The 23,033-nt window shown below is 44.2% G+C and overlaps 1 protein-coding gene across 2 annotated transcripts in view; it reads left to right on the forward strand.

Moving 5' to 3' along the window:
* Positions 1-19,391: 19,391 nt before the first annotated feature.
* Positions 19,392-23,033, forward strand: part of Tmem131 (transmembrane protein 131) — a 167,584-nt gene continuing 163,942 nt past the window's right edge. The window contains exon 1 of one of the 2 annotated variants that reach the window (XM_059244018.1): positions 19,392-20,092. In XM_059244018.1, the coding sequence (XP_059100001.1) occupies positions 19,918-20,092 (175 nt within the window). In that variant the 5' untranslated portion in view covers positions 19,392-19,917. The remainder of the gene's footprint in view (positions 20,093-23,033) is intronic. The other variant, XM_059244017.1, reaches the window with a different exon arrangement.

Here is a 23,033-nt window from a genome sequence, read left to right on the forward strand (position 1 = left end):
CCTCTGCTTAGCCGGCATGGCCAGGCTAGATCTAAGTCTCTCTGTTTCCTTCCACAGTCTTCCTTTGGTCCACATGATGTGACATTTGGTTGCATTCCCCATTGTTGTACACACACAACTTTAGAACGACAATGGCCTTACTCAGTAGAGCCCTACACACGTTCCATTTCCTTCTGTGACTACTTCCTAGACTCAAGGCCCAGGGGAGAGCCATTGCAGGATAGCTCCGGACGCACTAGAACATCGGAACAATCCCTCCGAGGTCGTGATGATGGTGCAGCCGTAGTCACTTGCTCAAAGACAACAGCCAGGATGGCTGTTTGGGCCAGAGGCAGTCGACACTTAAGATAACTGGACATGGTAACTCAGTGGTGTAATGTGTTATAAGTCTGGATGGTCCTCGGTGGTATGGGCAGCATCCCATATCTTCTCAGATGTGTTCCTTCCTTATCCTCTGGGATGCACAGGGAGGAAAGGAAGACTGTTCCATCATCTGGAAACAGCATCAGAGGGTAAAAAGATGGAGGACTTGAAGACCATCAGTTGAGACACAAAACACAGGTAGAGACTGCTGGGGTTTTTCTAAACTTTAACATTTAAACTTGATCATGGCAAAGCTAGAAGATCCTAAACAAAGGCTTTTTATCAAATCCCCTTCTACAAAACCTTGTTGACAAGTGTTTGGGGCAAGTACTTTCTCCTTCTTTTCCCTCACTCTAATTTCCATTATAGAAAAACTAACCTTCAGTTGTCTCTTCAGATAAGGCTTTGAAACAATATGAATTCGATCCTAGAGAGGGTGGAGTCTGGTTGTCAGCAAGGATGGTGTTTTCTACACTCTGCCTTCAGTGTGGGCTGCGGTGTGACCTTGTGACATTTGGACTATATCACCACAGGAGATGGCAAGGAGAGAGAAACCCAGGAGCTGCAGCAGATGCTGGGGTAGCCCAAGAATCGATGAGAGTAAAACAGCCCAAGAGAGGTGAAATGTTCTGAGAGAAAACGAGTGTTAGAAATCAGGTAGGAAGAGAAACTGGAGAGAGAGAGAAAAAAAAATAGAAGTTTGGGAAATAAAATATATAATCATTAAAAATTTTTAAATTTCAAGCTGAGTAGGCTGATACACTCCTTTATTCCCAGCACTTGAAAGGCAGAGGCAGAGGCAGGCAGTACCTGTGAGTTCCAGGCCAGCCAGGACCAAATAGTGAGACCCTGTCTCAAAAAAACAACAGCAAAAATTCAATACACAAGATAAGCTTTAATAACTATAAGAGAATTAGTGGCTTGGAGGATGGATCTGAGGGAATGAGACCAAAACACACACACACACACACACACACACACACACAGAGAGAGAGAGAGAGAGAGAGAGAGAGAGAGAGAGAGAGAGAGAGAGAGAGAGAGAACAGAATTTGCAAAAATTAAATCAATATGATGTGACTAAAAAAAATGACAAGATCCAATAAGAGCTCAAGGGAGAGGATGGAGAGAATGGGGAAAGGCAACGTACTAAAAGAACATGGCAGAGAATTTACCAGAATCAAAGGATGGACGAGCGCTCAGACTGAACAGACACACTGAATTATGACTAAGATAAGGAAAATAAATTCGCTAGGGTTGCGTCATAGTGAAACTGCGGTGCATCCAGCGCAAAGACAAAACAGTAAATTATTCTGAAGAAAAAGAGCTAAAGCAAGGTACTGAGAAGTTCTGTTTTCTCTTATCTGGTGGCCTGGTCCTCTTCAGCTTCCAGGCAGAGAACGGGACAAGAACTGATAAGAAGCCAGGCTTTGTCCAAGTGAAAGGGAGGTACTTGCACCATGCAATTGCTTAAGCTGGAAACAGACTCTACCCCACAGCTCCCAGACAGCCTATGTATCAGATTCTATCAATTTGCAAAACATATCTTTTTAAAAATTTGACTTTATTATTGCTAGTGTGTGTGCAGTACACACACATGTGCACCTGTATATGCACACACACACACATGCACACATGCACACACAAACACGTACAAGTGCACATGTTCACCTACACATGAACACACACAAGCACAAATGTGCACACACGTATGCATGAACATACACACATATGCACTCATGCAAATACACACATATGCACATGTGCACACACAGTTTTTATGAGATAGTTCTTTCCTTCTGCCTTGGGTCCCAGGAATTGAATCTGGATAATTAGGCTTGTGCAACAAGCACTTTTACCCACTAAGCCATCTCGCCAGCCCTGAGAAATGTATTTTGAGCCTAACTATTTTTCCCCTCTCTCCAAGGTCACCAACTTCTTCAGTCTCTGCCATCTCTCACCTAGAGCACTGCAGTGGCATTTGGGCATTCCTCCGGTTTCTGTTCTAATGAGCGCCAGCCAATATAGAGCAATACTCTTAAAAAACAAATGTGGTCATATTTCTTCTCTGTTGAAATCCCTTCAGTGGCCTCTCTTTGGTTTTGGAATCAAGACCAAAGATCTCAGCCAGGCTTAGGAGGCCCTGCATGACCTCACTGCTTCCTGTCTCCTTGGAGCTGTTTAGCACTGCTCACCCACAAGCTCAGCAATTCTAGCCATAACGTTCCACCTTCCTTTGGATTTAGAGATTGCCTACCAGAGCCCTTCCTGCCCTGAGCCCTGTCCTCCTGCTGTCCCTTTCTGCCCGGAACACCTTTCCTTGCCTTTGGAAGGCCAATTCCTACTACCCATTTAGAGATCAGATTACATTCCACTTGTTCAAAGAGGCCTTTCTGGATCCCCGCCTCCCAACACAATCTAAACGCCCATCACAACACTTTCCCAACACCCTCTTCTTTTTCTACATTGCTACCACCAGGGTTTGTGGCTTTGTACTGCCACCAGAAAGCAAGGTCTGCAAGACAATGGCTAGACTGTCAGTGCTCACTCTGAGTCCGGAGCAGTGCTTGACATGACTTCAGCACTTTGTGAATATTAAGTATATGAGTAGATAACCATGTCAGACTCCTCAGACATAATGGGATGGGGCCAAAGTGGACAACTAATAAGTGTTAAGTGAGGTTACGATGGCAGGTTTGCCCAGATCTTTTGAGAAAGTTGATGATATTGGGGATGTACAAGTAACTGCTTGGAAGCAAGATTGTTCTGTTCTTGTTTTTGAAACAGAGTCTGGTTATGTTACCCGGAATGCTTTTGAATTTCTCAAATGATCCTCCTGTTTAGTTCCCTGAGCATCAATGCCTAGGTATGTGCCACTACTCAGGCTGGAAGACAGTTTCTGCTTAAATTATCTGGAAAGTGACATCGATGATGAAGAGGTTTGCTATGTCACAAGGCCACCTTCTCTGTGCAGGCACTGAGGGAACTAAGCCAACATTCTCTGTGTATTAAGGGCCTCCCAGATCTGATCTTGTTAGTTATTTATGACAAGCTTGGGGTTTTCTGTTCTCTCGACCTTCTACTAACCACTGAGGTCTCCACTGCATGCTTCCACCCATGTCATAGACTTTAGCCTCCTCATGGAAAGGGTAGGAAGACACCTTCTCTGTAGGCAACTTGTTCTGCTAAGATATAAGCATGACCTTTGAGAACTACCAACCTGGACACTGAAGGGGTGATTCCAGCAGGAACTGAGAATCTCTTCACAGGTTTCAGTTGCAGAATCACAGGGTGAGAGAGGCAGCATGGATTTCAGTAATGTGTCTTAAGCATCTTCGTCCAAAGAAACCTTCCCCTGCTTTCAGACACAGAGTTTGATGCGATGGTGGTGAAACCACTTCTCTTGGGGGAGAGTTCAGACAACGTCCTTTCTTTTTCTGACCTTCAGTTTCGTCATGAACTAAACAGACGACAGAGCTGGAGTTTAGTTGTGGTCAAGGGCACACACATGCTCGCACCTCACAGGGAGACTCTCCAGACTGGGTCTTTGGGCGTGGAGACCATGATTATGAACTTCAAGAAGACTTTGCAGATGGTGCTGACATGTCCTGATGGTTAGTTACTGCTTCAGCTTTTTTTCCCCTTAAATTTAACATTATATTAATATCTCAAGTTGGTTTGTTATAAAACTTTGACAAGCAGTACTGTGAAATCTTCCTTCACGGGATTTTGGTACTTTGGTTATAGGATTTATCTATTGAAAAGAAACTTTGGATGAATTATTTGTTTATAATAAAAGGATTCTGAGTACTAATGTTGCGTTAATTCATATGACTCTCATATATATTCATTATTTAAGTTGAATCATATTTAATGAATTATATTTAACTTAATGAATTATATTCATTACACCAACTAGATAGTTGGTTAAGGGGGAAACAGATACTGTATATAGTGTGATGCCTTACCGAGAAAATGTTCCCATGCCTTTCATGATGAGAAAACACAATGTAGGAGTCTGTAAGCCAAACTACCCCATTCCATTACCAAACTTTTAGTCCTAAGAACTAGAGAAAAGGTCTTACATCAGGCCTGAGAATCAAGAACCGAAACATACCATGGAATTGAGAACAGAAATTACAGACACAGCTAAAAAGCAGAACCCAGCTCTGGGGGGATTGCCTCATAACTGAACCCAATAGGTGGGTGAGAAAGAGGCGACAGAGTCGGGGAGGCTTAGGACCCTGACCCATGTCTGCAGCCTGCACAGAGCAGAGGAGCACCGTTCCATCCACCTTCGGGGTAACGGAACCCTTCACCCCATCACAGGAGTACGGACGTAAACTTCCACCTCTTCACCTCTGGGCAAAGGTGGGGTGGAAGTGCGCCATTTCCTTCACGTCTCCAAGTAGAGACTGCCCTTCCTCACTCCCTCACCCATTCATTCCTTCTCCTTTGCTTCATTCATTTGTTCTATCAATACCACACATCAGAGACCACCTTAGGTAACAGACACACAGCAGGGAACAGACAGATGCCTTCTCTCTTGGCGACTGTGTTCTGAAGGGAAAGGGAGGCAGCAAACCGACAAATACATAACGTGTCAAGGGGCGACAGGCGGTTTGAAGGTAAAAATAGTTGGGGAAGGTGACGAGACACAGGAGGAGGGTGCTGTTTCAGAGGTGGTCAAGGAGGCTTTGATGCTGGGCTGACGTGGAGCAGACAGCTCTGTGAACTTTTAAAAATACTTCATGGACATGATCGTCTCAGATAAGCTGCCAACTGGTGTAGCAGTAGACCAAAGGCTGAGTCGAATGACCTCAAAAAGGCAGGTAAATGCTACCTAAGTACACATCTTGATAGACGAAAGAGAAAGTAAAAAATGGCAGCAGGAACAAAGGAAAGAAAGAAAGGTTTGGGAGATGGCTCCATTGGTAAAGTGCAAGCACGCCAAGTGTGAGGACCTGAGTTTAAGCCCCATACCCGTGTAAAGCCTGGGCGCTGTGGTGTGTGTGGTGCGTTCCAGCACTGGAGAAACAGAGCCAGGAGGGCTTGCTAGCCAAGAAGTCTAGCCAAAACAGTACGTTCTGGGCTTAGTGAAGAGACCCTGTCTCAAAACAGAGAGCAACCGAGATCTGAGACACCTAACGATCACCTCTGGCTTTCACGTGTCGGTATACACACGCACAACAAACTCTCTCTCTCTCTCTCTCTCTCTCTCTCTCTCTCTCTCTCTCTCTCACACACACACACACACACACACACACACACACTCAATACACACTCACACACACAAACACACACATAGTAGAAATGAACTGTTATTGACAACGATGGTTCTGTAACATATGCTATATTATATTTAGCAAAAGAAAAAATTGTGACAAAGTCTAGATATCAAAACCACCCAATTGATGTTTCTAAAAAAAAAAAATTGTCCTTCTGTATCTAAGGTTCCATATATATTAGGATTCAACACTCCATAGATTGAAAATATTAAGAAAAAAAGGAAATGTACTGAACATGTACAGACTTTTTCTCTTGATGTTATTCCCTGAAAAATCAACTGTAGCCATTATTTACATATCATTTACGTTTGTTACCTAAAGATGACTCAAAGTTACTGGAGCGTATGCATAGGTGCAGATACTGTGCCCATTTATATGAGGGACTAGCACACCTGTGAATTTCACTATCTGTGCCCAGGATTTGGAACCAATGCCCCGTGGATACCAAGAGATGACTACAGTGTGTCTCGTTGTACTTTAATGACTGAAAAGGATGAGATTCCGAAGCTCTTGGTCTCAGTCCCATTCTGAAGTTCCACAGGGAAATCGACAGTAGCCTATGGAATGCCTCCTCTTGACTGCAGGTGGAAAACAGATGGTCTCGTGGAGACAGTGAGACTTGGGACGAAGGCGGACTCAGGCATGAATGCAAACTGAGATGGAGAAGTTAAATTACTTGCCCAGATCACACAGCTCAGTCAGGCCAGGATGACAGCTCAGGCAGAACTCAAGAGAATTATGCCAAGGCAGAAAGCAGCCAATCTCAAGACTGTGTACCTTCTCATTCCATTTATATAACACTCCCGTTTGTTTTGAGACGATGTAGCCAAGGCTCAAGATCCTCCTGCCTCAGATTCCTAAGTGACAGGTTTATAAAATTATTGAAATAATAAAATCATAGCAATAGAGAATGGAACCCAAGTTACAGGAGTGAAAAAGAAGGTGTCCATAGTTGCAGAAGGGCATCATGGGTAGTCCTTATGGCGACTAAACAGGCTGGTGTGTTGACTGTGGAAGTGGTCACATGAACGTGCGGGTGACAAATTACACAGAAATAAGCACACACAGAGAAGAATAAATTAAGGGCTGGAGAAGTAGTTCAGCAGGTAAAAGTGGTTGCCTGGCAAGTATGAGGACCAGGGTTCAGATCCCTAGCATCCACATAAATGCTTGGTGAATGTGGTCGCTCTGCTGAGATTCCAGTGCTGAAAAGGTGGACACAGGATCCCTAGAGCAAGCTGGCTGGCTGGACTAGCCATATCGGTGAGCTCTGGGGTCATTTGAGAGACCCTGTTTCAATAAATAAGGTGGAGAGCCATCGAGGAAGATGGTCCCATTTTAACCTTGGACTTACATGTACATACACACACACACACACACACAAATGTGCACCCACACACATGCAAACACACAGACATGCAAAACAAAAGAATGAATTAAAGCTGGGCATAGCGCCTCATGACTTTAATACCAGCATTCGGGAGGCATAGGCAGGTAGATCTTCGTGAGTTTGAAGCCTGGTCTACATACAGAGTTCCAGGACAGCCAGGGCTATGTAGAGAGGCCCTATCTAAAAAAAAAAGAATTAAGATTGATGAAAAGGCTCCATGGATGGACCTGGCATTGATTTCCTGGTTTTGATAACACACTACAGTTATCCAAGACATTATCATGGTTAGGGTGGGGATGGGTTATCAGGCGAAAGTAACCAGGACTTCCTGTTTTAATTTCTTACAGCTGTATGTAAATATATACTTAATTCAAAATAAAAAACACTTTAGCCAGGACATTGGTCCAGATTTGTGGGTCAAGGGCTTAACTAAATGGCGCGATATTGATATTTTCTATTATGCTGTGATGTTGCACTTCTTTCCCTAATGGACAAGGAGAACACATCAAATTTAAAACATTTTATAGTTACTATTTTATTTCAATCCTTACTTTCTCATCATGTAACCCCCACAAAACATCTTGGTTTTATTTATTTAGAATTTTTTAAATAGGGTCTCATAGCTTGCCTGAAAGTCACTCTATTGCCCAGTCAGGCCTCAAACTCATATCAATCCTCCTGCCTCAGCATCCCCCAAGTGTTGGAATGACTGACATCAGCACCAGTTCACTTAGTAGGGAAAACAGCTTTGAAAAATATTCATATTCATCCTACCAGTCCTCATTAAAATACAAACTTCTATAATAGAAAACTCTGACAATGACTCTTCCCCTTTTAATGTCTGGCCGAGAATGAAGTGTGAATGTCGGGGTTGCGGGCTGCACATAGCTCGGTGTTCTCAGAGCTTTGTTCAAATGCACAGGAAAAGTGACTTCCCTTTGGTTCACCTTTTGCTGTTTTGTATGAATTTGGCTCTGAAGGATACAGTCTTGTATTGTTTTTCACGTTGACTTGCTTTTGACAACCTGTGTAAACTATAAAACCCAAGTGCAGTCCCTCCTGAAGGTATTTTGAGGGAGGTTCCCATCCAGCTCCTAAACACACCCTGGCTGCTGACTGGCAGCCTTCATGGCCTCCCTGGCTCTGGGCTTGGGATGTGTCTCGACTAGCAGGCCTATCCAAAGCAATACTTCCGTCATGAGTTTCTTCTCCAGACAGAGAAGGGAGATTGGAGGATGGAGGAAGGAGGGTGACATGGAGATTTTGAAATCTAGTGTTGAAGTAGAACATCCCTTGAGCCATATTCCATTCTGTAAAAATGTTATCAGGTTCAGCTCCCACTCAGGGGCCAGGCATGAAGGCACACATCTGAAAACCCAGCACTCTGGAGGCTAAGGCAGGAAGATCATGCATACAGAGTGAATTAGTGTGGTGGTGGTTTGAATAAGAATGGCCCACATAGGCTCATATAACTGAATGCTTAATCACCAGGGAGTGGCACCATTTGAAAGGATTAAAAGGACTAGGAGGTGTGGCCTTATTGGAGGAAGTGTGTCACTGGGGGTGCGCTTTGAGGTTTCAAAAGACAATGCCAAGCCCAGAGTCCCCTTCTCTCTGCCTACCTATCAGAATGAAGTTCTCAGCTACTGCTCCAGTCCCTGTCTGCATGCTTCCATGCTCCCTATCATGGCAATAATGGATTAAACCTCTGAAACCGGTTTAGTCCCAATTAAATGTTTTCTTTCATAAGAGTTGCCTTGGTCATAGTGTCTCTTTACAGCGACTAAAGCAATTAAGAACTAAAGGCTTCCTACCATATCTTTAAAGAGCCAGGTGGTGATGGCACACATCTTTAATCCCAGCATTAGGGAGGCAGAGGCAGGTGGATCTAGAGGCCAGCCTGGTCTACAGAGCTAGTTCTAGGACAGCCAGGGCTACACAAAGAAACCCTGTCTAAAAACTGAAATGAACAAACAAACCATATCTTTTAAGACATACAGCGGGGGCTGGAGAGATGGTTCAGTGGTTAAGAGCACTTACTGCTCTTCCAAAGGACCTGGGTTCGATTCCCAGAACCCACATGACAGCTGAAAACCGTTGGCAACTTTCTGTAACTCCAGTTCTGGAGGATCCAAAACTCCCTTCTGACCCCCTCAGGCAAAACAAGCACACACACACACACACACACACACACACACACACACACACACACACTGATATTTTAAAAAATTAAAGGTACACACACAGCAAAGGAAAGAACCTCAGTATAGAAAGATACTTGTTTGCACTGAGTGCTATGAATTGGAAGTGTCTCCTAAAACTTGGGTTACATACTGAACACCTAGGTGGGGGCCTTTGTGAGGTAGGATTAGATGAGACCATGAGGTTAGGGCTCTCACAGTGAGTTTACTGGCTTTCCTAAAAAAACAAAGAGTTTGCCTTCCTCTCACCTTGGAAGCCCCCCTGCTGTGTTACCATATTGCAGAAAGGTTCCCATAAGATATTGGAAGCCATATTGGATTTCCCAGCCTGTAGAATGTGAGACTATAGTTTTGCTCATAAATTACTTTGTCTTAAGTATTCTGTTATAGCAACAGAAGACAAACTAAGACACCAAGCACCAGTCCTCAGGAGGGTGGTACACAGGGCCCTGGGGATAACTGCAGTAGGGATTTCAGAAAGAAGCTCTGTCACTGATATCATTCAGACTCATTTTCGATATCCATATCTCCTAACAAGACATTTCAAACGTCTGATTAAGCTAGCTTGGGATAGGAGTTCATAGTTAATCCACTAAGGCCGGGAAGAAAATGTCACCCAGAACAAATGTTTGTATCTACATGCAGGATAGCAGTGCTCTCAGGAGGATTGCTCCTATGCCAGACATGCCCAGGTACTGCCTGAGCAAGCACTTCTATTCAGAACAGGCATGCAGTGGCTTGACTAAAGGGTGGCAGGCTTGGAGGAGATCTGTGTTGAAGACTTGGGATCTTCCGGGAAGGAAGGACATTCCTGCTAAGGCATCATGTCACATCCTAGGTCACACTCATGCTTCTGACTACCTTGTAGACATCATAAGTCTTTCTACATACTGTGTTACAGCGCAAAGGAACGTGGGAATCGTGCCAGGGTCATGGAGTAAGCAGAGGAAAGAAGCTGATGCAGAGTTGGACCTAGGCCATATGAGCTACATGAGCAATCTTGCCCCAGGAAGGCTCCAGGCTCTTTGTTGGTGCTGCCAGGTTGGGCAAAAGCTGTGGGTTTCAAATGCTTGGCAAGTGCATAAATTCCTTGGGTGAGCATTTCCCAGGGTTTGATGAGGTTGGTCCCATGGGTACCAACAATGGTCTAAGGTCCTTTGTTATCCATTGGTAGAGAAAGTAAGCTGGAGGAGGATGGGATTAAGGCAGCTGAGGGTATATTGTGGTACCTGTGTGTGGGTTTCACTCTTTTTCATTATGGAAAATTCCATCATACCTAAAAATAGACACTAGCCTAAGGAACTAACCTCTATGCACTGATCACCCAGCTTTGATAATTGACTCACAGCCAATCTTTGCTCATTTGTAACCCCTACTCACTGCTTCTACTCTATGAATTATTTTAAAATTAATCTCATTATGTCATTTCATTCACAACTATCGCAGTATGTATTTCTGAAAGATACAGTCTCCTTTTAAATAACCATAATAGGTAGCTATGGCACTGCATGCTTATAATCCTAGAAATTCAAAAGCAGAGGCAGTAGAATTATGAGTTTGAGGCCAACCTGATCTCAGAGTCAGTCCAGACTACCCTGCCCGACACAATTAGATCTTGTCTCAAAAACAAATGAACAAGTTCAGTCAGGCTAAGCAGGTGTGGTGGACATGCTTGTAATCCTAGGACTCAGAAGGTAAGGAAGGAAGGCTGTGGGTTCAAGTCTGGGCTGAGCTACGTAACAAGAACCTATCTTTTCAAAAAATTCATTCAATATTCAAATATTCTCTTATCGCTTTTACTAAAGTGTAAACTCAAAAATTAAAAACTGACTTCTCTACAACTGCTTTTTAAACCATCTCCAGAGGCTGGAGCGATGGCTCAGTGGTTAGGAGTGTATACTCCTCTTGCAGAGGACTCAAGTTTGATTCCTAGCACCCATGTCAGACAGCTCACAACTACTTGTAACTCCAGCTCCAAGGGATCCAATACTCTCTTCTGGTGCAAGTGTACAGAACCCTCAACACACACATCATTGCAAATAAACCTTAAAAAAAATTCATAACAAAACACATCAAGGTAATAAATGATAAAATTGTAAGGCTGTTCTTTATAACTCAAAGACTCCTGGAAAATAAAAACAGTTTTCATCCCCCGACTCCCCTTTAGGCTACCATTTCATCTCTTATTCCATAAAACTCACTCCCCTCCCAAGAAAAGAAGTCAACACCTGTAATAGTCATTAGGACTACATTCAAATAGTCTCATCTTCTTTTTCCAACTGTGTGAGAGAACTGAATTTCACCAACGTCTTGAAGTTAGCTCTAATCACAAGACTTGTTCTGGAGATTGAGAGAAAGTGGAAATAATGAACTGTCAGTTCTTGTCAGAAATCTCAGCTGAGGGCAAGACACTCTAGAAGCCCCTCTTATCTCTGCTGTGGTGATCTAGGTTATTCCATCCATCAGGGGCCTGGGTGGATGTGTATTAGGAGGGGTAGACATTGAAATTGATCACAGCAACACCCCACTCCTGGTACCAATTTGTATCCTCATTTGCTTTCTATTGCTGTACAGAAACACCAACCAAAAACGACTTGGGAGGAAAGGGTGTATTAGGCTTACAGGTTATATTCCATCCTTGAGGGAAGCCAAGCCAGGGACTTGGAGGAAGAACGGAAGCAGAGACCATGGAGGAATGATGTTTACTGGTTTGATCCCCATGGCTTGCTTCTTTTGTATAACCTAGCACAACCTGCCCAGGGGAGGCTGAACTCTAGCATATCAATTATTAATCAAGAAAATGCCCTACAGACTTTCCTGCTGGCCAATCCGATAGAGGCAATTCTTCAATCAGTGCATCTTCTTCCCAGGTAACTCTAGTTTATGTCAAGTTTACAAAAACCAATGAGCAAAATAAGCCTACCATGACTCAGATGAAATACTTTAGTTGGTGATTTCAGAGACATCCAAGCTATAGCTAAGTGCATTTTGGTGAAAGCGCTATTGAGGAGTCCTTTCATTTACCTCATTTTTTTTTTCTTTGTTTTTTTTTTTTTTTTTTTTTTTGTTGTTTTTTGTTTTTTGTTTTTCGAGACAGAGTTTCTCTGTGTAGCTTTGCGCCTTTCCTGGAACTCACTTGGTAGCCCAGGCTGGCCTCGAACTCACAGAGATTGACCTGGCTCTGCCTCCCGAGTACTGGGATTAAAGGCGTGCGCCACCACCGCCCGGCTTGTTGTTGTTTTTAATGATTTATTTATTTCATGTGCACTGGTGTTTTACCTGCACCTATGTCTGTGTGAGGGTGTCAGATCCCCTGGAACTGGAGTTACAGACAGTTGTGAGCTGTCATGTGGGGACTGGGAACTGAACCTGGGTCCTCTGGAAGAGCAGCCAGTGCTCTTAACTGTTGAGCCATCTCTCCTGTCCCTCACTCACCTCTTATGACACTTCTTAATTGATTTTTGCTATCATTTGTGTAGAGCAGGAGAATTTTAATTCTTTCACCTTTAGTAATTATGAAAGTGCTTTGCCAAATAAAACCCTCCAGACACATAAAGCTTTCAGTTAAATGGACCTGAAGATGGAACCAAAGACAAGACCCTGGCCCAGCAGTCATGTCTCTACTCTGCCATTATCTTGGATGAGTCCTAGAATTTCTGGGCCCGATTTCCTCCTTTGGCAATACTCACTGTTGTAACATTGACACTATTGAGCATCTGTTTGCACTAGGTATCTCCTTGGAACTCAGTCCATTCAATCCTTACAGCTAACTTCATCTATAGGAAAGTGTGGAGGCTGAATATTGGTCATATCATGGCCACAAGTGAAAAGAATGCTTCCAAAGTCAGCCTCAACTAAATATGGGAAGCTAGTTCATGACATATTCTTTTTTCCAGTGCTGGAGATTGAACTCAGTAAGATGTATTTCTTATACTAAAATCCCATGGGGCTTTGAGTTAATCATAGTATTTATGATTATTCACATGTAAAATCATATTGTCCAAACTGGTATTTTTCTCCCACATACAAAGCAGTTCCTTTATGTGCAATAATATTTTCCATAGAGTGTCAGAAGATACTTTATAGAGATCAGAGACTATTGTATTTCCCTACCTGTGTTCTATTAAAGGGATTCAAATCCCCAAACCTTTATAACAGTAGACTAGAACTAGAGTTAATAATAAGTTACATGTTGAAACCTGTAAAGGGAATAGTTTCAAGTGTTCCTACTCAAAAAAAAATAAGTAAGCCTGTGAGGTAATTCGGGTGTCCATTAGCTTTGTGAAGCCATTCCACAATGTGTACATAGCTACAATTTATCTTGCCATGCATGATAAACATATATACATTTTATTCACTATTTTAAAATTATTAATTATGAGACCCTTTGTCACCTTCTAAGAAAATCATAAAGGAAAAAATTTAAACAAAATATTCCCCTTAAGAACTTACACAGACCCGGGCGGTGGTAGTGCACGCCTTTAATCCCAGCACTCAGGAGACAGAGGCAGGTGGATCTCTGTGAGTGTGAGGCCAACCTGGTCTACAGAGTGAGTTCCAGGACAGCCAGAGCTGTTACACAGAGAAACACAGCCTCAAAAAACAAAACAACAACTTCTCCCCCCCAAAAAAAAAACAAAAAAGAGAGAAAGAAAGAAAGAAAGAAAAAAAGAAAGAAAGAAGGAATTTGCATAGATCATTTGCTGATATTTTTTCTGTTAAGATTATTTGTGTGTTTGTTTTTGAAACAGAGTATTGGGCTGGAGAGATGGCTCAAAGGTTAAGAGCACCCATTGGTCTTCAAGAGGTCCTGAGTTCAATTCCCAGCACCCACATGGTGGCTCACAACCATCTGTAATGAGATCTGACAACCTCTTCTGTGTACATAAGAAATAAATACATCTGAAAGAAAGAAAGAGAGAGAGAGAGAGAGAGAGAGAGAGAGAGAGAGAGAGAGAGAGAGAAAGGAAGGAAGAAAGAAAGGAAGAAAGAAAAACAGAGTATTGCTATGTAACCCTAGTCTGGAACTATGTAGACTCAGATGGCCTTGCCTCTCTGCTTCCCCAGGGCCCTGCAACTCCAGCTGGCTTCAAACCCTTATTATTTTGTGGTCATTGTGTTAGTTACTTTTTCTGGTATTATTTCTGAATTACGTGTTTATTAGTGAAGGTGCTTGGTGGTCACGGTTATGGTCACTGATGAGACCTTAATTCGTGTGGATTTGTAAACTGGAAAGGAATTTAGCTTCATTGAGGAATATGTAAAAACACATCTTCAGATAGGAGCCCAGCACGGTGGCTCCTGCCTATAATCCAGCATTGGGAGGCTGGAACAGAAGGCTTGTCATGAGTTTGAAGCCAGCCTGGGCTTCTAAGCAAGACTCCATTTCAAATAACAACAGCAACAACAAAACCAATAAATAACATTGTTCAGACAGGAGGGATCACCACTATCATGGAGTTCAGCCTCCCACTTCGGAGGCTTCTTCCCGTTTGCCCTATCACGAACATTCCTAGGGTAATATACATAGTTGAACAGGTTCAAAGCGTAGGCTTTATGAATTGGGTTTTTCTCTTGTTTAAAGGAGTGGCACCATCGGAAACCTACCGAGGGGAAAACAATCCGCTCTGTTCCCTTGCTGTCTTATCCATCAGAAGGTGTCCTGCATGCTGCTGTTACTCCCAGAAACCAATCAGCTCACAAAGTCTGGGGCTCAGTCTGAGCAGATGGCTCTGTAGACTGAAGATTAGAGACAATATGCTTCTGGTCCACTCAACTGCCATGGGCTTTGTTCATACTATAGAACACATGAGTGAGACAACTGAAAACAAGGAGGAAAATCAGTGGCGTGTTGGTGAGGAGGTGGAGGTGCTTCAGGGAGAAGGAGAGCCTAGGAAAGGCCCTGGAGCAACCAGCATGGCGGTGACCAGAGACACTGAGATGCACCGAGCCTGGAGGAGCACAGGAGGATGGCCATCCAAGACCATGGCGAGTCCGAATGGGTAGAATGATGGAAGCCATCGTGAGTGCTTTGCCTTGACCTTGATGTGGGAATTCTCCTTGTGGCATCTGCAAATATTTTGTGTAATGATATTGGGATGTAAATTGATCAATGATTTTTTTTGATGCCTCACTCTTTAATATAATGTTTTTGAATATCAGATATGCATTAATAATTAGTTTTGAGACTCTTCCATGAGCCAGACATTATTCTATGCTTTACATACACCTTTTACTCTTATTTAAACTACAAACAAACCTATAATTTGGGCCAGAGAGAGAGAGCTCAGCAGGTAAAGGCACCTGCTGCCTATCCAGATGGCCTTATTTCTGTCCCCAACACCGCATGGTAGGAGGGAACTGAACCAAAAGGTGTGTTCTGACCTCCACATGTGCACCACAGTACACACAAACCCCAAAAACAAATAGGGAAAATTAAAATGCAACTTAACAATGGAAAAACATCACTCTTGGGGCTGGTGAGATGGCTCAGCAGGTAAAGACACTTGCTACCAAAACCAGTGACCTGAGTTCAATTCCCAGGACCCATGCAACGGTAGGAGAGAACAAACTTTGCCAAGTGGTCCTCTCACCTCACACGTGCTGTAGTGTGTGCACACACACACACACACACACACACAGAATAATAAATGCAATTAAAAAAAACTTTAAGAAAGAAAAACTGTAACTATTGACCTGTACTAACTGTAGACATTAGTGTGATTCCTTGTAATATTTTCAGACATGCATTGGTTATGTTCATCTACTTTTCTGTCCTTTCCTCCCACCTCTTCTAAAGCCTAGTAGTCCTTTTTACAACACATCCTGCTTAATATTTTTAAAGTTATTAGGCAGTTCATAATACCCATTTTACAGATAAGTGAACAGAAGCCATAAAAATTGGGTGTTGTAGGAATTTAGCAGAATCACTGTATGGGGTAGATATTAGAATGAACGGCTGTTTTTGTTTTAGAAGTACTTTGACCTTGAAGAATCCTTGTAGAAAACAGTGAGTGTTTTGCTGAAGGGGCTTTGCATTGCAGCCATCCCATGACAATAATACAAGAGACTCAGGCACACCTGAGGCTCTTGTATTATTGTGTATTGCACACAATACCTAATAAAGGACTGGAGTCATGGAGGCATTGTGATGCTCTACTTCAGTAAGACATGCAGATTAAGATTGGGGACTTTGGTACGAGGAAATACTTTGTGTAACAATCAATAAATATGCCTGTGTACGGCTGTTTGGGGTTCAATCCATCAGAAGAGGCTGGGCCTTCCTGCTGCCACATAGGCCTTAAAATTTCATCTTGGAGCACCTTCTTTCTTCAACTGACCTGAGCTACATGGTGCACCACAATAACGGAGTAACTTGCCCAGCAACAATACAGCTAATAGTGAATAAAGGCAGGCTAGGATGTAAATCAACGTACTGGAGTCCCTTTGCACACTGGTAATTCACTAATTCTGGGTAGAGAGCAAAAATGAACAACAACAAAAAATTTGGAGTCTCCATAGCCCATAGTGGCCAGTGCTAATAATGCCTATAATCGAGGGCAACAGTTTTCAGTTTGGAGCATGTATCAAAAATCACCCAGAGAGTTAAAACACTGATGGCAGACCTCAACCTCTGTTCAGAATGTCACAGACAGATCCACATAATTTGTATTTGCAACAAGTTCCCAGCTGTGGCTGACACTGGGGATGAGACCCAGAAGCTCAAAGGGTTTTCCCTAATTTTTACCAGATCTACCAAATGTCCAGATCTTGCTAACATCTAAAATGTTACCAAGCCGTCCAGCAAGACATCTGTACCGACTACTGCAGTACACTCCTCGTGGCCTCGTCATGACATCACCAGCGTTCATCAGGCATGGGGAGGGTTTGAGTATGGTGAGTCCTATTAGAACCATCTTGGCAGAGGCAAGGATAATCTAAGGAGAGACACTTGTGCCCCTCCCTTTGGCAATCAGGCTATTCCAACAATGGACCCAAAGGCATTGGAATTCCCCCAGGAATCTCCCGCTGGGGGAAGTGAAAGGCTGAAGCCCTGGTGCCAACCTCAGGAGGAACCCGGCTCCCAGGAAGAGATTTCCCACAATTCCAACAGCTTCTCAGACCACATTGCAAGGAGACGGGAGACAGTAACGCTTAGGGCCTCACCTTGGTTAAGACTACTTAGGTATGCATACCTTTTGCTCTCTATTCAAAGTTAAACTTTGTGTTCCACCGCTAGAATGGGCTTGGGGCAGACTGAATTGAATTTTCCTCTTCCCGGTGTGGCCACATTGAATAAATCTCCTTTCTCTGCTTTTTACTGGCTTGTCTCTTTAATTGGTGTTATTGAGGCCAGGAGGGCCTGAGACTACCTTGCCCTCTTAGGGCTGCCCGGGGCCCAAATACTGACTCTAAAGTCAGGTAAAAGCCTATTCAAGTATTGCAAAGACCCGTTTAAAAATAAGAACACAGTTCAAAAATACACAATTATGTATGGGATCTTGGAAGGAGCTTGTGTAAGAAAGAAGGCCCGCTGCAGAGGCAGTAAATTCATGAGAAACTGACTTCTGTTGAACATGTCTGTATATGTTCAAGCTCCAGTGGCAGACACATGCAAGTTTTTTTCCCATGGGGCTTTTGAGCCTGGGGCTAATATGGGGATGTGGCTGATGCCTGCTTTAGAGAACCTGAGCTTTTCACGGTTGGAGGGACTTGTCTGCCTTGAATCTGGCAGTGGAGGAAGGGCTATTGCCAGCATCCTGGAAGCTAAACTTTGACCCAGCGAAACACTTACATATCCTTGGGCTTAATTTCTTCTGGTATTAAAAAACCTTCCACAAATCTCTTGCCTTAGGCACATATCAAAAGCCAATTTAGAGACAATTATTACTATTTCATTACATCAAGAACAAAATTTAGGTCCTGGGTTAGACCCTCCTTCTCCCAGTGAAAAAAATTAACTTAAATTTAGTGCTAATATTCAGAAAATTAATTTAAAAAAATCATCAGCACATTCAGGGATGGTGATACATGCCTCTAATCCCTGTATTCTCTGGATTTTTAAGGGATGCAGTGAGTTCCAGTTCAGCCTGGGCTGTGCAGTGAGTTTTAGGTTAACCTAGGCTACTGAATAAGACTCTTCCTTGCGGGGTGGAGCAAACAAAAAAACCATCAGGGGAGTGGAGCAAAAAAAAAACAAACAAAAACAAAAACCCATCAGGGGTGAGGTCGCCTTCAAAATATAGTTATAAATTTACATGCTTGCTTCACAAACAGGACCATTGCAGAGGACAGCACTTTGAGTTCCTTTTTAAAAGACTTTTTGAAATTCTATTTTCTTTTCAGCTTGTTCTAAGACATTCATTAGGCAAATGTGGGCTTTTAAATAGATTGACTAACTCAACCAAAAGCTGAGAGAAGCAAAAAGACTCGGGCTAGGATCTGGAGGAAGTGACCAGCCTGTGACATCCTTCCCCTTCCCAAAAAGGCTTAAGTCTTGTAGAGAGCAGACATACCCACCAAGAACTTTAAACTGGGAGAGGGGCGATGGCTTCTTTCAGGAGACTAAGGCACACAGCGTTTGATTTGGACCTTTGAAAGGAGTATGTGCCTAGAAACATCTTATTCATTCTAAGACAGGGAAAGCCCAGTCCGGCTTCTAAAGAGTCACCCCCGACGTTGGGCCTCCCCTAAACTGATGATTTTTGCGCACATGGTAAAATTCCCCCAAACAAGCAAACAAACAACATAAAAAAGGGCTTTCTGTGGCCAAGAGGTACAAGGCACCCTCTTGGGTACGATGCTTTGGAAGATACACACATAAACACAGCGGATCCCCATTCTCAAGGAAGCACTGCCAGGAACTGAATCAGACCCTGAACACTCTCTACGTCAAAGGCACCCAGGGGCAGAGGTGCGACCCGGAGGAGTCACTGGCACGGATTGTCAGCCCTGGACTCCAGACGTGGACTCAAATCTCTGGAAGGCTCCGACACTGCAGTACAGACCGGGGTTTGTCCTGGCGTCGGAGGCGCGGTCGGGCCCCGCCCACATGCCAATGCGGCTGCGCAGCGTGGCTTTCCCCCCCCAACCCCCCCCTCTCCCACGTGACTGCCGTCACTGCCTCCGAGAAGCTTGGGCCACCATCTTAACTCCTGGCCAGACCTGGCCTGTCTCCCTCCTCCTCCCGGGCCGGGCAGCGGTGACAGGGTGCGGTTGGCCGCCCCGGCCCGTCCGGTCAGTGAAGCCCATGGGATTCTGAGGGCAGGACGAGGAGTCGGAGCTCCGGGACTCCGCGGCGAACACACAGACCAGCGGAGCCGCCCAGGTGTTGGCACGGAGGGGGCGGGACCCTGCGCCCCGCCCCGCCCCTCAGAGGCCAGCGCCGGGGCCCGCGGCCCTTGCCCGTTTCCAGTATGGCCGCCCGCCGTGCCTGACCCGCGGCCTCTCCGTTCCGGCTCTTCGTAGGCGATGCCGATGCCGAGGCTGTGACTGACACTCTCGCTCCCACGCACGCACCGACCCAGACCCACGCCGGGAGCCTGAGCCCTGGGCCCACAACCGCTCTCTCATCCGGCGCCTCGACCACAGCCCGGACCACGGCTCCCGCGCCGCTGCCGTCGCCTCGCGGAGAAGGGTCGCGCCGGACCTCGAGCTCGGCGGCCCCCGGCCGGCCAGGATGGGGAAGCGGGCGGGAGGAGGAGCAGCCGCCACCGCCTCCGCGTCCACCGGGGCCGGGCTGGAGCCCGCGGCCGGCCGTGGCGGGGGTCCTCGGAGCGCGGCCGCCGGCCTCCTGGGAGCGCTGCACCTGGTGATGACCCTCGTGGTGGCCGCGGCGCGGGCCGAGAAGGAAGGTGGGTGGCCGGCGGCGGGCTGCGGGCGGGAGAGGGAGGCCCGCGGCGGGCGCCGGCGCGAAGTTGCGCTGGGTCGAGCCCCGTCCCGAGCCGGGCGACTCGCTCGCTGTTCGGCAGCCAACTCGCCGCGTCGGCCGCGCGCCGTGGCTCTGTTGCTCCGTGATTCCTTCCCCTCCCCGTCCCCTTGTGGTCCCCTTGTCTCCTGTCAATGCCATTTCAAAACTTCCTGAGTTCTCGGTATGCTCTTGCCACTTGGCCCGCTAGGTGAGGAAGGCACCCCGCTTTTGGGGCTCCTTGGTGGCTCCTGCTAGGTAAATCGCGGGACACTTTCCTTGTTTCCCCTTTGTCGGGTTTTAATTTGGGCATGCAGACGGAGCTCACTTTAAAATGCTGTGCTTAAAAAAAAAATAGCGAGGCTGGTGGAAAGGTTTCAATGCACGGCTCCTAAAATTTAGATTTGTTGGGACATTCCTTTGAAGAGGCTCTTGGTTTTTTAGTTTGTTTTCTTCTTCACTCTTCCATTGCGGTATTGAGGAATTTTGCTTCATTATTAGCCCTAAATAGAATCTCATTTGCCTCTAGTAAGCTACTGGAAGCCGGTTTACATTTCTTGTTTAAGATCCTCACGGTAATTCCGTGTCTTTCTCTTTGATGTGCGAGCCCATAGAAACAAACGTCAGGTTCCCAGCTTGCAAACCTTTCACCTGTAATTCACAGTTAAAGGCTCACGCCTATTTTAAAAACTTCCCTAATATTGTAAAACCGGTACTTTGACAGAGTCAGAAATTACTTTGTAACCTTGAAGACCAAAACTGATTTTTGTCTGGACTACCTGTTTCTGAACATGAGCTCGAGGAAATGTGAGCAGTCCCAAAGCCTTCATGAATTAATTCACTCACAGTGATTATTATTATTTATTTTGTTTTTTAAGAGTAAAGGAACTAGTTAGATTATCTTTCATTACACACCGGAGGAACTTACGAAGAAAGTCATTTCTTGCCTTATAACTTTGAAGTTGTTTTCCTGTGTGGCTATAAATTCACTTGTTGTTTTTTTTTTTACTGTTATTGACTGGCAGCTGCAAAGATGAACCAAATTAGCCTTAAAGTGCAACTATGTGTCAGTTTACTATTTATTTTCTTTAAAAAAAAATTGCATTTCCTCATTTAACTCTTAAAACAGCCTCAGTCTGGTTAATATACAAACAAGGATTTGGTAGCGGCAATATTATTTTAAGCTTAAAAATGCTGTTTTAAGATGACCATGCCTGAGGTTGTCATAATTCATATTATTTATGATCCCCCCTGTTAGTTTAGTGTTGTTATATGGGTGACCATGGTAGCCAACACTTGGACATGTGTGTTGAGCAAACCCTTTATAGTTATAATTTAATGGGCTTTTCTTCTTGTGTTTCACCAAGACCTGGGGGACTGTTGTTCGGCCCTTCTGTTGATTGCCGTGGATCATGCAGACGCACAGTAGACACCTAGCCTTTGAGGAAATGACTAGCCTCATGGCCTGGTAGCACAGGGAACTGAAGCCGTGATTGAGTCTAAGTTTGTGTTATCCTTCTAAAGCTGCTGCTTTTTCCAATTGCCATTTTATATGCTAATTTTGGGGATACTGTTAAGTAAATAACTATTTACTTCATGAGGACATCAGCCTAAAATATCTTTGCTCGTTCTCCATATTTGCATAGTTTACAAGTGTCCATGCACTTCTCTTAATATTCATAAATATGTGTGAGGGCTAAGCCTTCAGACTAGCTGCCAAGGTGTTAAGTATGAAAAGTGATCGAGCCACTGGACCTGACCGAATCAGACATCCTTTGTGACTGTGCTGTATCTGGGGGAATAATTTGTATGGACAAGATAGTTATTTAAGGTATTAAGAGTAAGTCGGGTGGTGGTGGCACATACCTTTAATCTCAGCACTCGGGAGGCAGAGGCAGGTAGATCTCTGAATTTGAGGCCAGCCAGGTCTACAGAGCGAGTTCTAGGACAGCCAGAGATACACAGAGAAACCCTGTCTCAAAACAAACGAGCAAGCAGACAAACAAATAAATACAACAAAAATAAAAATAATTATATTAATATAGATCATAGGCCTTGGCCCCTCATAAATGGGTCTGGTTTTAATCAAGTGTTCCTAAAAGTTCTCCCAATAAATGTTCTACTCTCAACACACTTCTAGATCATAGTCCAGGCTGTTTCTTTCTCTCTTTCTTTTTTTTTTTTTAATAAGTAGGGGAAATGGAATTGATTTTCCTCCAGGATTGTGACACAATGTCTTTGGCCTCTGATGTGGCACTAATATAACATTTGCCCCAGAAGAGCAATTGCTGAGTTTTTGATTTTGGTTTTTTTTTTTTTTCCTCCCTAACAAGTTTGGGCAAACTTGTAAAGATAGCTTTCAGTTTATTTATTTACACCCCAAGTATCTTTTGTGTCAAGTAGTATAGTTTGAATTATCCAAGAAGGGATTTGCCAGCAATTTTAGCGGTGGTTCTCTGGGTATTTTGTATGTTTGTGTATTTTTCCTGCATTGCAGTAGAATTTCACTAGAAAACCAAGACAAAGTAAAAGTCACTGTCTCCTAAAGCAGAGCTGCAGGCAAAGTTGGATTGCCTAATGCAGTCAGTCCTTCATGTTTGAACTAGATGATCATTTTCTGCACAGAACATGAGCCATTCCTTGTCCTAACATCCTTGTGCCTCCTATCTTCACACCCATCTTAACTGATCTGTGAAGTGTGTTATCGCTAGTCCAGAGGATAGGGGCCTTTGACAGCATTTTGATTGTGCTTGAATGTTTGTGAAAACTTGGAGGTAGTTGCCAGACATAAAGTTACTATAATTACTACAGATAACCATCTTATTCTGGTTAGTGTCAAGATTTTTCTTGAGAGTAAGATTTAGATAGTGAAAACAGAAAGTCTCTTT

The sequence above is a fragment of the Peromyscus eremicus genome, chromosome 16_21 (assembly GCF_949786415.1).
Source record: "Peromyscus eremicus chromosome 16_21, PerEre_H2_v1, whole genome shotgun sequence".
Lineage (NCBI taxonomy): Eukaryota > Metazoa > Chordata > Mammalia > Rodentia > Cricetidae > Peromyscus > Peromyscus eremicus.